The following is a 13,619-nucleotide window of genomic DNA, read 5'->3' on the forward strand; positions in this document are numbered from 1 at the left end:
GAGGAAGAGTGGCCAGCGGCATAAATAATTGATTATTATGGGCTGGCCATGTGGGCCCAGGATGGAAGCTACGGGTATAGGACTCCGATTTATCTACTGAACAGATTGATGAGGATGCAAGCAGTTATGGAAATTGTTTCATATCACACCTCTGAAGCCCTGGATTTACTGAGCTGGCAGCACACCCAGGTACGGGCCTTTGTGTACCAGAATCGAATAGCTCTAGACTATTTGCTGGCCAAGGAAGGGGGAGTGTGTGGAAAATTCAATGAGTCAGAATGTTGTATCGAGATTGAAGATTATGGGGAAACCATAAGAGGTTTGGCAGCCGAAATCAAAAAGGTGGCCCATGTCCCTGTCCAAAAATGGAAATCAATTTTACAGTCTTCCTGGTGGGACAAATTATTTGATGGGGGATGGTGGAACAAAGTAATGTTTCTTGTGCTCTGTTCAGTAGCTGGAATCCTATTCCTCCCTTGTCTGATCCCATGTTTTATCAGACTGATTCACTCTGTGGTCCAGGGAATGCAAATTGCTATAGTTCCCGTGGACTCGGAAGGAGCTTCCGGAGGCAACGCATCTAAGATCATGCGGTTGGGAGAAAGAAAGTATGCCAGCAATGCTGCAGAGGCATTGGCAAAATTCGAAACTCAGACAACTGTGAAAATGAATAATGTGGTGTATCAGGGCATCCCATCAGGGGAGTACCGAATAGTGTAAAGGAGTACTCTGTGGGGAATCCTTACCAGTGATGGGTAGATATAGGTAATTAAAAATTTAATAATTGTGAGCATGAATTAATTTGGTGAAATAAATGGGGAGAGATTGTAGTATATGGTAGAGATAATTCATTTATATAAAATATTGTATAATCCAAGGTATGTCTGTGATCACCCTGGCTGAGAGCAGAGTCTCATGGTTATTCAATTAGTTCCCGGACAACGTTAAGATAATATCAAGTCTGTTAACGAATGAAAGAAACCTTCCTGGCCCATGACTGATAATTTCCATGGAATGTCTAAATCACTCACGGGACTTGCACCTGGGAAGATTACATCTACCGTACTCAAGAACTGGCGTCACTCTACTACATATGAATGCAGACTCCGCTGAGGTGCTCAGACATTCGTCTGGACCCCTGGACCTACCTTTGTCTATTCCTGTACATGTGTGGATCCAGTTCTACATGTGAAGAGACACAAAGAAACGTTTGGTCATCCCTGCCTCAGGCAGAATAAACTGTATATAAGCTAGCTGCTTGAAGCATTCGGGGTGAACCACTGGGGAAACGCTGTCACTTTGTCAGTCGGATCCTGGTTCACCCAGCGCCTGCACCCGGGGCTGATGATGTCTTGGCTGTGGTGGTTTTTCAAAATTCTATTTTTGTTACCGATCTAATAAATCTTTGTTAAATTTTTATTATAAAATTGGCTGCCGATTTGATCATTTAAAACAACAGTGATAAAATTAACCCATCAAAGAAAAGCATAATATTACTGCTTTCAGCAGCACACTAGCTCGCTCTGATCATGAAACAATGGTATTAATGGGTGCTAAAAGAGAAAACAAAATATAAAGTATTTTTAAAGTTTGTAAGTACTTTGAACTTTAAAAGCATCAACATTAAATAATAATTTAGCAACATTAAATATTAATTTAGTATTGACTTTGCATTTTTGAAAACATTCAGTGAGCATGTATCTGAAAATAAGACATGATGAAATAAAGTCATCTTCATTCCACTGCTTTGTTGCATGAAAACAATTTTGATTGTTTTCTTTTGTTTTCCCACATACATCTTGCTCACCTTTTGTTGCAGTGTGTTGCAATTTCCTGTTTTAAACTTCCCAGCCCCTTCCCAGGTGACAATACCTCTCTTCCCCTTCCCCCTCGCCCCCTTGCTGAGTGACTTCTGTCAATGAGGCTTAACATTCCAGCAAGGCCTCATGTGGTAGGTCAAGTTCAAAGAATGCTCTTCAGGCCTGAGGGTCATTGGCCTGTCTGGGTGTCATCGTCCCCTGAGACCCTGCCCCTCCCACCTGGTTGGTGGCTCACCTGTCCCTTCCCTCCCCCTCCCCCCGGAGCTTAAGAAGTCACTCAGGCCATGTGGTCGGGATTCTGTTGGAGCTGTTACCTAAGATTCAGATGTCTGTGACCATGGAATAAACTCTGGATATTAACCCTCCGGCAGAATCCATCTCCTTTTCCTCCTCACCTTAGCCTGAAGCCTTCCCACCTCAGGTAAACTGAGTTTCTACAAGCCTGGACTTGTTTCAGCGCCCAGCTGCAACATCCAGCCAGCCAAAAGTGTCTCTGAGGTGAAATACCACAGTCGCCGCCTTTGGCCGAGCAGCAAGGGTCAGACCAGCCCAGGCACAATCTACCTGGTAATATTGGGATCATATTCCAATAACCTTTGAGTACCCTTTTCCTGTGTTTGAAAGTGCTCTTAAAAGCATGTGTCAAGGTATACACAGAACACGTCTGTTAGATAATGAACATAATATACCTACCCGGCTCAATAGCAGCAGATATGAACGATTGGGCTTCCCTTACTCTCTTCATCACTTCTTCCAGTTCCTTGGCAGCAGCTTGAGGTGTCATTTCAGGAGGCTTCACTATTGCATTATTGGAGTGATTTATTCTAAATTAAGACAAAAATAAAACCTTTAACTTCCAAACTTTTGAAAAGGAAAAATGAAAAAAAAATGAAAGCACCTCAACTTCCATGTATGACTAAAAACCACAAAGTTCAGCAAAACTACAAATTTATCCTCTAACATTCATCTTTTCTAAGTATATGAAATGCCTGGTTTTTATTGCTTTCAAATCTTATGACTTTTAAATAATTTTGGCACAATATTTCTGTTAAATTTTTTTTCTAGTACAAGTCTATAAATCTATTTCAGATAAAATTTCTACATTAATACCTACTAATTACATACACATCATATATAAAGCTTAATTAGTACAAAGGACTTTGCAGATTCTCTCACTGTTATGGCTTTCACCAATTCAAGATTGGATGTAGAAATATCTTATTCAATGCCAACCATATTCTTCTTGGAAAAAAAGTTATGTCCAACCTTGAAATTTGAGTTCATAAAGCACTCCAGTTTACTAACAACAGGTCTTTACATTGATACTATACTAATACTATAAATAATATAATAATAAAAAATAAATATTAATCACAGCAGTTTCCTGCATGAGTCATAAATGTATAAGGATACTAAGACATCTCTCATTCAATATTCATATAGATAATTAGTTTCTTACTTCAGTGGCCTGTCTCCAAACATAACTCCATTAAAGGCGAGAGCTCGAGGTACAGAATTTTGGTCTGCAAATTCCACAAAAGCAAATCGTGTTGGTTGTGTCTCATCACCTGCCATTCGCACAAATTTGACTTCTCCAACTTGCTTAAAAAATTCAAGCAGCTGATCTGCTGTTGTAGTCTAGAAAGAGTCAAAGATCTCAGCTGAAGTAAAATATATAATGAAAACCACTTATTCAACATATCAGATAATCTAACAGCTACAGATTTTGGAAAGACATCTCATCATCATTACACAGGTGACATGAATTTGGTGATGTTACACTTGAAGACAGAAAGGTATTTTTTTTCTTCCATTAATTTAAAAAATATATTACAATTTAAAATAGTGCAACCATGAGCCCTGAAGTCCTACATCTAGGTTAAAAAAGCACTTGTACAGGATTTTGTAGTTTTCAGACAACTTATTTGAAATAACTGATGATACACCTATGTCCAAGATACTGATGGTGAATTTTGATCAACTAAAAAAAAAAATCCAAGCAGTATTACAAGACTTCACTTTTCTCTGTTTTTCTACTAGTTCCAAGCTTGTGTTATTTTATTGCGATCAATAGTATTTTTATACTTTAGTAGCTACTTTGGCAGTCAAAAAACAAAAAATCAAATACTTATATTTCCATCAGTCAAAATCAAATTGTTTTTCAATCAGTTGCTGAAAAACAAATTTCTGACAGATCCAACTTTCCTGTCAGAGTAACTCAAATATATTTATGCTAATTTTTCAACTTCTACTGGGACAAATAATTTCTTCTTACTGTACTTAAGCAACTGCAGAGTGTTGTGGGGGACAGCTACCATTCTCTCACAAATTCTGAGGCATTGCTCCGCTAATATAGTCAAGCTGGACATTTGATCAACACCCACAATCATAAATGTTTCTTGAATTCAGTTAGAGTGTGATTTCTTTGTTTTCCTGCTAGAATGAATTCCAACAGTCTGGTCTAATCTGATTGGCAAAAGAGAATTCAAGAATTTGAAATATCTCTAGTAAACTTCTATTGGCATCAACTAATGAAAACTCTTAAAATGTAAGATTGTAATTCACAAATTAACAATTCTGTATCTTCCATTATTATTACCAACAAAACCAAAAAAAGCTACCTGTGAATTCAAGTTTCCAACATAGACTGTTCTTCTAATTTCATCAATCTTTGATGGGTCCACATTCCCTATAATTGGTGGCTGTGGTATTTCTCCCAGTGTTGTAATGTTAGGGTCCAATGCTGCTGCTGGTATAGCCCCCAAAGTGCCAAGTGAAACACCAAGCTGAAAAATATAAAAATAGGATATGCTTTGCAACCACGCACAGGAAGGAGACACTTCACCTTTTATTACTTGCCTTCCTTGTGCATTTCTGTAAAAATAAACCTAATTAATATAGGTATGACTTTAAACCGTAAGGTCCCAGAATTGAGAATTGAAATTTCTCTTGGGGAATGTTATAAAAAAGTCACTTTAAAATTATTACTAAATTGGTCTGCTGAGTTCCTGGTTTGAATTTTTTCTCCATCCAAAAATCAACTTCCTTTCCAGCAAAGTTTCTAACCACCAGTAGTTTTTTATGTAACAAAACTACTCTCTTTATTTGAAATAATCCTTTTATTATTAAACAGAGGGTTATTGTACTGGGTGTGGCTGAGCTGGAGTTCATGTTCCTATAGCAGTCCTCCGAGTGTTGGGCTTTGCATTGGTAGCTAGAAAAGTGTTGATAACATACCAGTGTTTTGGCTACTGCTGAGCAGCACTGGCAGAGCATCAATGCTGTCTCTCAACATTCCCCCCATTAAGGGGCTAGGAGTGGGCAAGATCTTGTGAGAGGACACAACCAGGCTAGTTGACCCAAATTAACCAAAAGGATATTCCATACCATATGATGTCAGGTCAGATATAAAGCTAAGAAAAGGAGGAAGGGGATGCATTCAATATTTACAATGTTTGCCTTCCAGAGCAACCACTACACATGCTGGAGCCCTGCTTTCTGGGAAGCAGCTGAACATCGCTCACTGATGGGAAGTAGAGAATAAACATTTTTTTTCTCTTTGTTTATACACATGCAAACTTTCACTTTTGCTTTAGTAAACTGCCTTATCTCAACCTACTAGTTCTTATTTTTTCTCCCCTGTCCAGCTGGGAAGGGTAGAGCAGCTCGGTGGGCACCTGGTGCCCAGCCAAGGTCAACCCATTAAAGTTATACAGCTTGACTTCCTCTTTGATATTCTAAAATTCACAGATAATTTATTAAATATGTATATTAAAAACAAAGTGAATTTACCTTAGATGGTGTCATGGTTTTGCAAAACCACTACAGATGGTTAGCTTAGAAACAAATGTCTCTAAACACCATTATTACACCAGTCCTGTTTAACATATCAATCTTCATCAATGCTCTGGATGAGGGGATCAAGTGCATCCTTAGCAAATTTGACGACACCAAGATGGGTGGGAGTGTTGATCTGCTGGAGGGTAGGAATGTACTACAGAGGGATATGGATACGCTGGATTGATGGCCCAAGGCCAACTGTATGAGATTCATCAAGGCGAAGTGCTGAGTACTGCACTTGGGTCACAACAACCACATGAAACACTACTGCCTTGACGAAGGGTAGCTGGAAAGCTGCCTGGCAAAAAAGGACCTGGGGATGTTGGTCAACAGCTGGCTGAACATGAGCCAGTCCATGCCCAGGTGGCCAAGAAAGCCACTGGCATCCTGGCTTGTATCAGCAATAGTGTGACCAGCAGGACTAGGAAGTGATTCTTCCCCTGTACTCAGCACTGGTGAGGCCACATCTCTAATACTGCGTTCAGGTTCGGGACCCTCATGACAAGATGCTGGAGTACATCCAAAGAAGAGCAACAGACCTGGTGAAGGGGCTGGAGCACAAGTCTTTATGAGGAGCTGCTGAGGGAACTGGGTTTATTAAGCCTGGAGAAAGGAGACTCAGGGGAGCCCTTATCACTGTCTACAACTACTTGAAGGGAGGTTGTAGTGAAGTGGGTGTCAGTCACTTCTCTCAAGTAACAAGTGATAGGATGAGAGGAAATAGCCTCAAGTTGTAGCAGGGGAGGTTTAGATTGGATATTACAAAACATTTCTTCACCAAATGATTGTCAAGCAATGGAACAGGCTGCCCAGGGAAGCAGTTGAGTCACCATCTGTGGAACTATTTAAAAGATGTGTAAACATGGCACTTGGGAACATGGTTTAGTGGTGGACTTGGCAGTGTTAAGATTACAGTTGAACTTGATGATCTTAGAGGTCTTTTCTAACCTAAATTATTCCATGATTATTTAGGGATCATTGCAAACAATTATGCAGTGGAAACTTGAGTAAGCACAGTTTTAAATGAAATACCTAAAATATTTCTTCACATATTTTGAGACAAAAAAGCACCAGCATTCTTGTGAACTAAAAATTCTTTTCAAAGTCATCCAATGTCTCTCATACAACGACAGTTATGAACCATAAACAGAAGTAGCCTAAACCTCTAACTGGCAACATTGGTGTCCTGGGGTGACATGATAATGCTTGTATCCCCATTCATCTGTTCTGTGCCTTTAAGACTGGCTCTGAAGAGTGGAAGTTTGTTTGGGTTTCTCTTATCAGAAACACTGAGACAGCAGTACATAGGGCTGTTTTTCACTTCTTGCTTTCAGCTTGCTGCTTTGCTTGCTTGCTCTTCTGCTCTTGCTTCTCCTCCTGCTTTTGCATCTGCTTATTAGCTAGTTCTAGCTAAACAGTCCAAATTCCTTCCCGGACTGTTTCTCCTCTCCTGTTCCTGTGACCATCTCGAACTTGCTCCGGACTGGGACCCGGGAACACCGAAGGTTCGGCTGCAGCAGCTGCCCAGCGCCGGAGGGACTGAGAACAGAGCAACCACCCCCGAAAGAGACTTTCTGATTTTGTCATCTTTCTCAGAGCGGTGTCATCGGGTATTGTTCATTTTGTGTGCTGGGGGGTGCTGGGCCAGTCAAATAAACAGGTTCTTTCCACCTCTCTCCAAGGAATTTTTTTCCAAACCGGTTGGGGGGGGAGGGGCCGTGTGGGTTTTGCTTTCTGGAGGGGCCCTCTTTTGCAGATTCTTTAACAAATTTGCCCTAAACCAGGACAATTGGATACACTGTTTCATTATATAAGTTGCACACTTGAAAACAGCTCTTGGACAAGGAAGGAAGGAAGGAAGGAAGGAAGGAAGGAAGGAAGGAAGGAAGGAAGGAAGGAAGGAAGGAAGGAAGGAAGGAAGGAAGGAAGGAAGGAAGGAAGGAAGGAAGGAAGGAAGGAAGGAAGGAAGGAAGGAAGGAAGGAAGGAAGGAAGGAAGGAAGGAAGGAAGGAAGGAAGGAAGGAAGGAAGGAAGGAAGGAAGGAAGGAAGGAAGGAAGGAAGGAAGGAAGGAAGGGAGGGAGGGAGGGAGGGAGGGAGGGAGGGAGGGAGGGAGGGAGGGAGGGAGGGAGGGAGGGAGGGAGGGAGGGAGGGAGGGAGGAAGGAAGGAAGGAAGGAAGGAAGGAAGGAAGGAAGGAAGGAAGGAAGGAAGGAAGGAAGGAAGGAAGGAAGGAAGGAAGGAAGGAAGGAATTTCTTTTACGATGCTGATCATTATCAGCTAAGAATATGAGAGTGAGAATAATGTTTCTGGTCATGGAGACAGATGAGGAATCATTTAAGTACAATGTCTTGATTTAGGACAATCCAAAAGGCGGACACTTCAAAATGAGTTACCTCCTCTTAAGTATTTTAGCCAATCCCTTTCCACCAATAAGAAAAGAATATGTGTAGATACAAGTGAAAAAATAACATTTAGTAAAAAAACCCAAAATAGCAACAGGCAGAAAATAACAGTAATAGTCACTAGTTACCAACTTGCTGAAATCTCACAGACTGCCCAGGAACAAAGAGAAACTCAAAATGGAGGAGTAACACCACCCCCATCCCCCTCCCAAGATGATGCCCTCTGCAAATGACCGCATGTGGAGAGACAAAGATGGCAGTAGCTCATCCCCTCTATATCTCCACCAGTAGTGGCAGCTCCATTGGCAAAAAGCAGATAGCACACTCCCGTGGCTGGAGTTTGGTCAATATCTAGAACTTGTGGAGGGACTTTGCTGCTTTCTTGGCAGAAGATGGTAAGCAGTTGGCTGGGGTAACTCAGACTCCGTGCCTTCCCATTTTGACCGGGCGCTGCTGGTGTGCTGGGGCGACCATATGAAGCAGGACTGTTATGTTCTTTTCGGTGTGATGCTGCAGCTGTAGTCAGGCACTCGCAGAATTTACCTTGGGGCAGTCCAGGACTGAAAAACACAGCCTTTCGAAAAAAAAAAACACCCAAAGCACCCCCCTCAAAGAAAAAAGACCAAAAGAAACCCAAAGGGGAGCCTCCACCCATGCTGCCTCAGCTCTATGGCAAAAGCCAAGAGGCAAGAGAGGCAAGAGACAAGAGAGAGCTCTGCCTGAGTGCTGTGACTTCTAAAAATCCTGGGGCATCCCCTAGCTCCTGCCCTACCATTCAATTTTTCAGCTGCCAGGTCTTAAAGAGACAGTAACAATTTTGGGCACAGATAGCTGTGTAATACAATAACATTTTGGGTTACCCAGGACATTATCCAACCCTTATTCCATATCATCTACTCCTGCCCAAATGAATACCTTTCACCTGTACACATATATACATATAAATATTTACAAATACAATTATTATTTCAGTAGCCACTGGCTATCCTCCAGGATATGGATTGAATTCATTTGGTCCATGACTGATATAACCGGAGCAGTCCATTCTCATTGTCCATGGTAGTTACAACATGCAGTGACAATGACATTCAGCAACCAGTGTTACATATGCAATTCAACATTACAGGCTGTTCTTACCCAAAGTCAAAACCCCCTGAGGTATACAATGTGTTTCCCCATCCCTCTGCATTGCCCGCCAAGTGTAACCAGGTCATTGAGCAAAAATAATCCCATGGATGGGTTTGCTTTTCCTCAAGGCAGGATTAATCCAAACTGTCTTTCCTCGCATACCTCTCATATGCACCACAAGGACTTTATCTCCATCTGCTGTATGCAGGGATCCTGATTGTGCAGGGCCGTCTCAGTAAGTGGAACATCTTGTGTTGACTAGCCATGTAGCCTTTGCTAAGTGCAGATCCCACTGCTTGAGGGTCCAACAACCCAGTGCCTTCAATGTTGTTTTTATCAGTCCATTATACCAGTTGACATTCCCAGTGCCTGGTGCATGACAGGGTATATAATACACCCACTCAATATTGTGTTGTCTAGCCCAGATTTTTATAAGGCTATTTGTGAAATGAGTCACATTGTCTTCCTCAATTCTTTCAGGGGTGCCATGTCACCACAGGACTTGCTTTTCAAAGCCCAAAAAAATGTTCTGGGCAGTGGCATGAGACATGGGGTTGTCTTCAGCCATCCAGTGGTTGCTTCTACCACTGTAAGCATGTAACTCTTGCCTTGGTGTCTCAGAATCTCTGCTGGTCAGAGTGACTCTGAGATATGTACAAGCTTCTTTTTTCCAGTCTGGCCCTCGAAGAAGGAGTCAGGATTTTTCTGTTCTCGTTCTCAAGGTTGTTTATTATTTCTTATCTATAACATTCTTTCTCTGACCCGCCTCAGGTCTGTCTGGCAGGTCGGGTTGAGGCACACTGCCCGCCTCAGAGGCGGTGTTGTCTTTTTAAACTACAAACAATGTGTACATTATTTACAATAACTTCCCAATACCTATCATCTATGTTAGACAGTGAGCTTCTACTCTAAACCAATCTAAAAGTGCCAGCATCACCCAGAACATGGAGGCCAAGAAGAAGAAGGAGAAAGACTGGACACACCCGGATTCCTCCATCTTGCCTCCTGAACCCCCATTCTAAAAAACCCAAAAATCTATTTTTCACCCTGTGACCAACTAACTATTATTCGACTTAAAGTCTCTTGTCTTGTAATTCTTCATATAAAGGTTGGCAATTTTTTATTCCAAGGGCTAAATCAAAGGCACGGGGGTGTTGGGCTCTGTGCCAAGGTCTCTGAGCCCGCCAGGCAGGGGCTCAAGCCCTCCAGGGCAGCCAGAGGAATTTATTGGGTTCCAACATTGGCAGGTTTGCAGCAGTGTGATGTAACTGATCTGCCAGGCCTAACCCATACTTATATTTAGACCACCGCTCCAAATACCACAGGAGCTGTACCGGCTTGGCCTGCTTGATCACAGCATATGTTTCACAGTCATGGATAACCTGGGATATAGTGTCTAAGTCTACCCCTCAGTCACAAGCCCACCTGTATGTTGCATCTCTTCTCTGATGACATTAGGCATCATGGACCCACTGAGCTAGAAATAACTCACCCTTATGTTGCTGGTCCAGATCTACCTGTGACACCTTGATTTTGGCAGCCTGATCCACCTGTTCATTGTTGCAGTGCTCCTCATGAGCCTGACTCTTAGGTACATGTGCATCCACATGACAGACTTTCATGGTCACCTGGGTAGCAATGTCTTGCCACACTTTGGCAGACAAAGGGGTTTCCCTCTGTGCTGTCAGTTGGCCTTTTTCCATCTTTCCGGCCACTCCCATAAAGTATTTGCTACCATCCACAAGTCAATGCAGAGGTAGAGTGTTGGACACTTCTCTCATTCAGCAATGTCCAAAGCCAACTGGACAGCTTTCAGCTCTGCAATATGACTCCATCTACCTCGGTAGCTTCTGCAACTCACTGTGTAGGGCTCCATACAGCTGCTTTCCATTTCCTACTGGTCCCTATGGCAAGGTATGGCAAGATCCATCAGTGAAAAGAGAGTATCTCCTCTCACTCTCCAGTAGCTGGTTATATGGTGGGGCCTCCTCTGCACATGTCACCTGCTTTTCTTCCTCTTCAGATGATAATCCAAAATTCTCACATGTAGGACAGTTCATGATGACTTCCAAGATCCCAAAGTGATTCATATTTCCTATACGAGCTTGCTGTGGGATGAGAGCAATCCACTTACTCCACGTCCTATAAGTGGCATGATGTTTTGCGGGGATTTTCCCTGTAAACATCCTAGCACTGGTAGCTGGGGTGCCAGAAGAAGCTGTGCTTTGGTGCCAATCACTTCTGAGGCAGCTTGAACTCCTTCATAGGCTACAAGAACCTCTTTTTCAATTGGGGTGTAGCTGGGCTCAGATCCTTTGAATCCTCAACTCCAGAACCTGACAGATCATCCTCAAGTCTCTCCAGGTACATTCTGCCAGAGTCTTCAGGAAGGACCATTCTCCCTGACTGCAGTGTAGAGCTCATTTTTCACATCCTGTCCTGTCCTGATTGGCCCAAAGACAAATGCATGAGGAATCTCCTATTCAATTTGTTCAAAGGTTTACTGTTGTTCAGGGTCCCACTTGAAATATTTTTTCTTTCATGTTACAAGGTAGAGAGAGCTTAAAATCTTGTTGAACTCTGGGACATGCATACTCAAAAACCCCATGATGCCTAGGAAAGCCTGTGTTTGCTTCTTGCTGGTCAGTGGAGACATCACAGCTATCTTATTGATCACCTCTGTTGGAATCTGTCTGCGCCTGTCTTCCCATTTTACCCCCAGGAACTTAATTTCCTGGGCAGGTCCCTTGACCTTACTGTGCTTTATGGCAAAACTGGACTTCAGGAAGATTTGGATTATTTTCTCCCCTTCCTCAAAAAATTCCTCTGCTGTGTTGCCCCAATGCTCAGGAGTCTTACCACAGAAGGGTCCTCTGAGAGACCAGACAAGGTGTTCAATTGTCTAATGTCGTCTGTCTCTACAGTAATCCCAAAAGCTCACCTGAGGGACAGCTGAACAGCTTTGAGTCCAGCAAGTTGGCTCAATCCACCTTCTCCTTCAGTAACTTCTGCAACCTGTTGTGTGGGGCTCCATACGGCTGCTTTCCACCTTTGTTTCATCCCTACAACGTGACAGGAACTGTCAGTGAGAAGAGCGCAGCATGTTTCTTCTCCTGGCAGTTGGTTGTATGGTGGAGCTTCCTCAGCATGTTTCACTTGTTTTTTCTCCTCTTCGTCAGAGAGACCAAAGTTTTCACCTTCAGGCCAATTTGTAATTATCTTCAAGATTCCAGGGTGCTTCAGTTTTCCAGTATGGGTGCACAGTGTGATGAGAGCAATCCACTTGCTCCATGTGGCATTGGTGGAGTGGTGGGTAGAGGGAACCTTTGCTTTGAACATCCACCCCAGCACCAGTAGTCGGGGTGCCAGGAGGAGTTGTGCTTCTGTGCCAATCACCTCTGAGGCAGCTTGGACTCTTTCATAGGTGGCCAAGATTTCCTTCTCTGTTGGAATGTAGTTGGCTTTGGCCCCTCTGTAACTTCGGCTCCAGAATTCCAGTGGTCAACTCCAAGTCTCACTCACTAGGCACCTTCTGCCAAAGGCTCCAGGACAAACCATGGCTCCTGGCTGTGGAGTAGAGCATGTTCTTCACTTCTGGTCCTGCTCTGACCGGGCCAAGGGCTACCGCATGAGCGATTTCTTACTTGATCTGGGTGAAGGCTTGTTGCCGTTCAGGGCCCCAGTGGATATTGCTCTTTTTGCAGGTGACTAGGTAGAGAGGGCTCACAGTCTGACTGTACTCAGGAATATACATTTTCCAAAAGCCAATGGCACCTAAAAAGCTTGTATTTCCTTCTTGTTGGGCAGTGGAGACATTGCTGTGATCTAATTGATGACATTGGTGGGAATCTGATGCCATCCATCTTGCCACTTTACTCCCAGGAACTGGATCTCTCAAGCAGGTCCCATGACTTTGCTCTTTTTGATGGCAAAACTGGCTTTCAGGAGAATCTGGATGATCTTCTCTCCTTTCTCAAACACCTCTGCTGCCATGTTCCCCCACACAATGATGTCATCAATGTACTGCAGATGTTCTGGAGCCTCACCCTTTTCTAGAGTAGTCTGGGATCAGTCCATGGCAGATGGTGGGGCTGTGCTTCCACTCCTAGGACAGTTGGTTCCAGGTGTATTGCATGCCCCTCCAGGTGAAGGGAAACTGAGGCCTGCACTCTGTTGCCAGAGGAATGGAGAAAAACACACTGGCAATGTCAATAGTGGCATACCACTTCACTGCCTTGGACTCCAGCTCATACTGGAGCTCCAACATGTCTGGCACAGCAGCGCTCAATGGTGGAGTCCACTTCATTCAAGGCATGATAGTCCACAGTAAATCTCCATTCTCCAAATTTGTGTACAGACCAAATGGGACTGTTCAAGGGTGAGTAGGCCTTGCTGACCACCCCTTGGCTCTCCAGGTCACAGATCATCTT

The 13,619-nt window shown here is 43.2% G+C and overlaps 1 protein-coding gene across 1 annotated transcript in view; it reads right to left on the reverse strand.

Moving 5' to 3' along the window:
• Positions 1 to 13,619, reverse strand: part of LOC132086189 (splicing regulatory glutamine/lysine-rich protein 1-like) — a 102,689-nt gene that overhangs the window by 55,469 nt on the left and 33,601 nt on the right. The window contains 3 exon segments of the mRNA XM_059491666.1: positions 2,514 to 2,644; positions 3,280 to 3,458; positions 4,442 to 4,606. Of these exon segments, the coding sequence (XP_059347649.1) occupies positions 2,514 to 2,644; positions 3,280 to 3,458; positions 4,442 to 4,606 (475 nt within the window).

Source organism: Ammospiza nelsoni, chromosome W (genome assembly GCF_027579445.1).
Source record: "Ammospiza nelsoni isolate bAmmNel1 chromosome W, bAmmNel1.pri, whole genome shotgun sequence".
In the NCBI taxonomy this organism is placed as follows: domain Eukaryota; kingdom Metazoa; phylum Chordata; class Aves; order Passeriformes; family Passerellidae; genus Ammospiza; species Ammospiza nelsoni.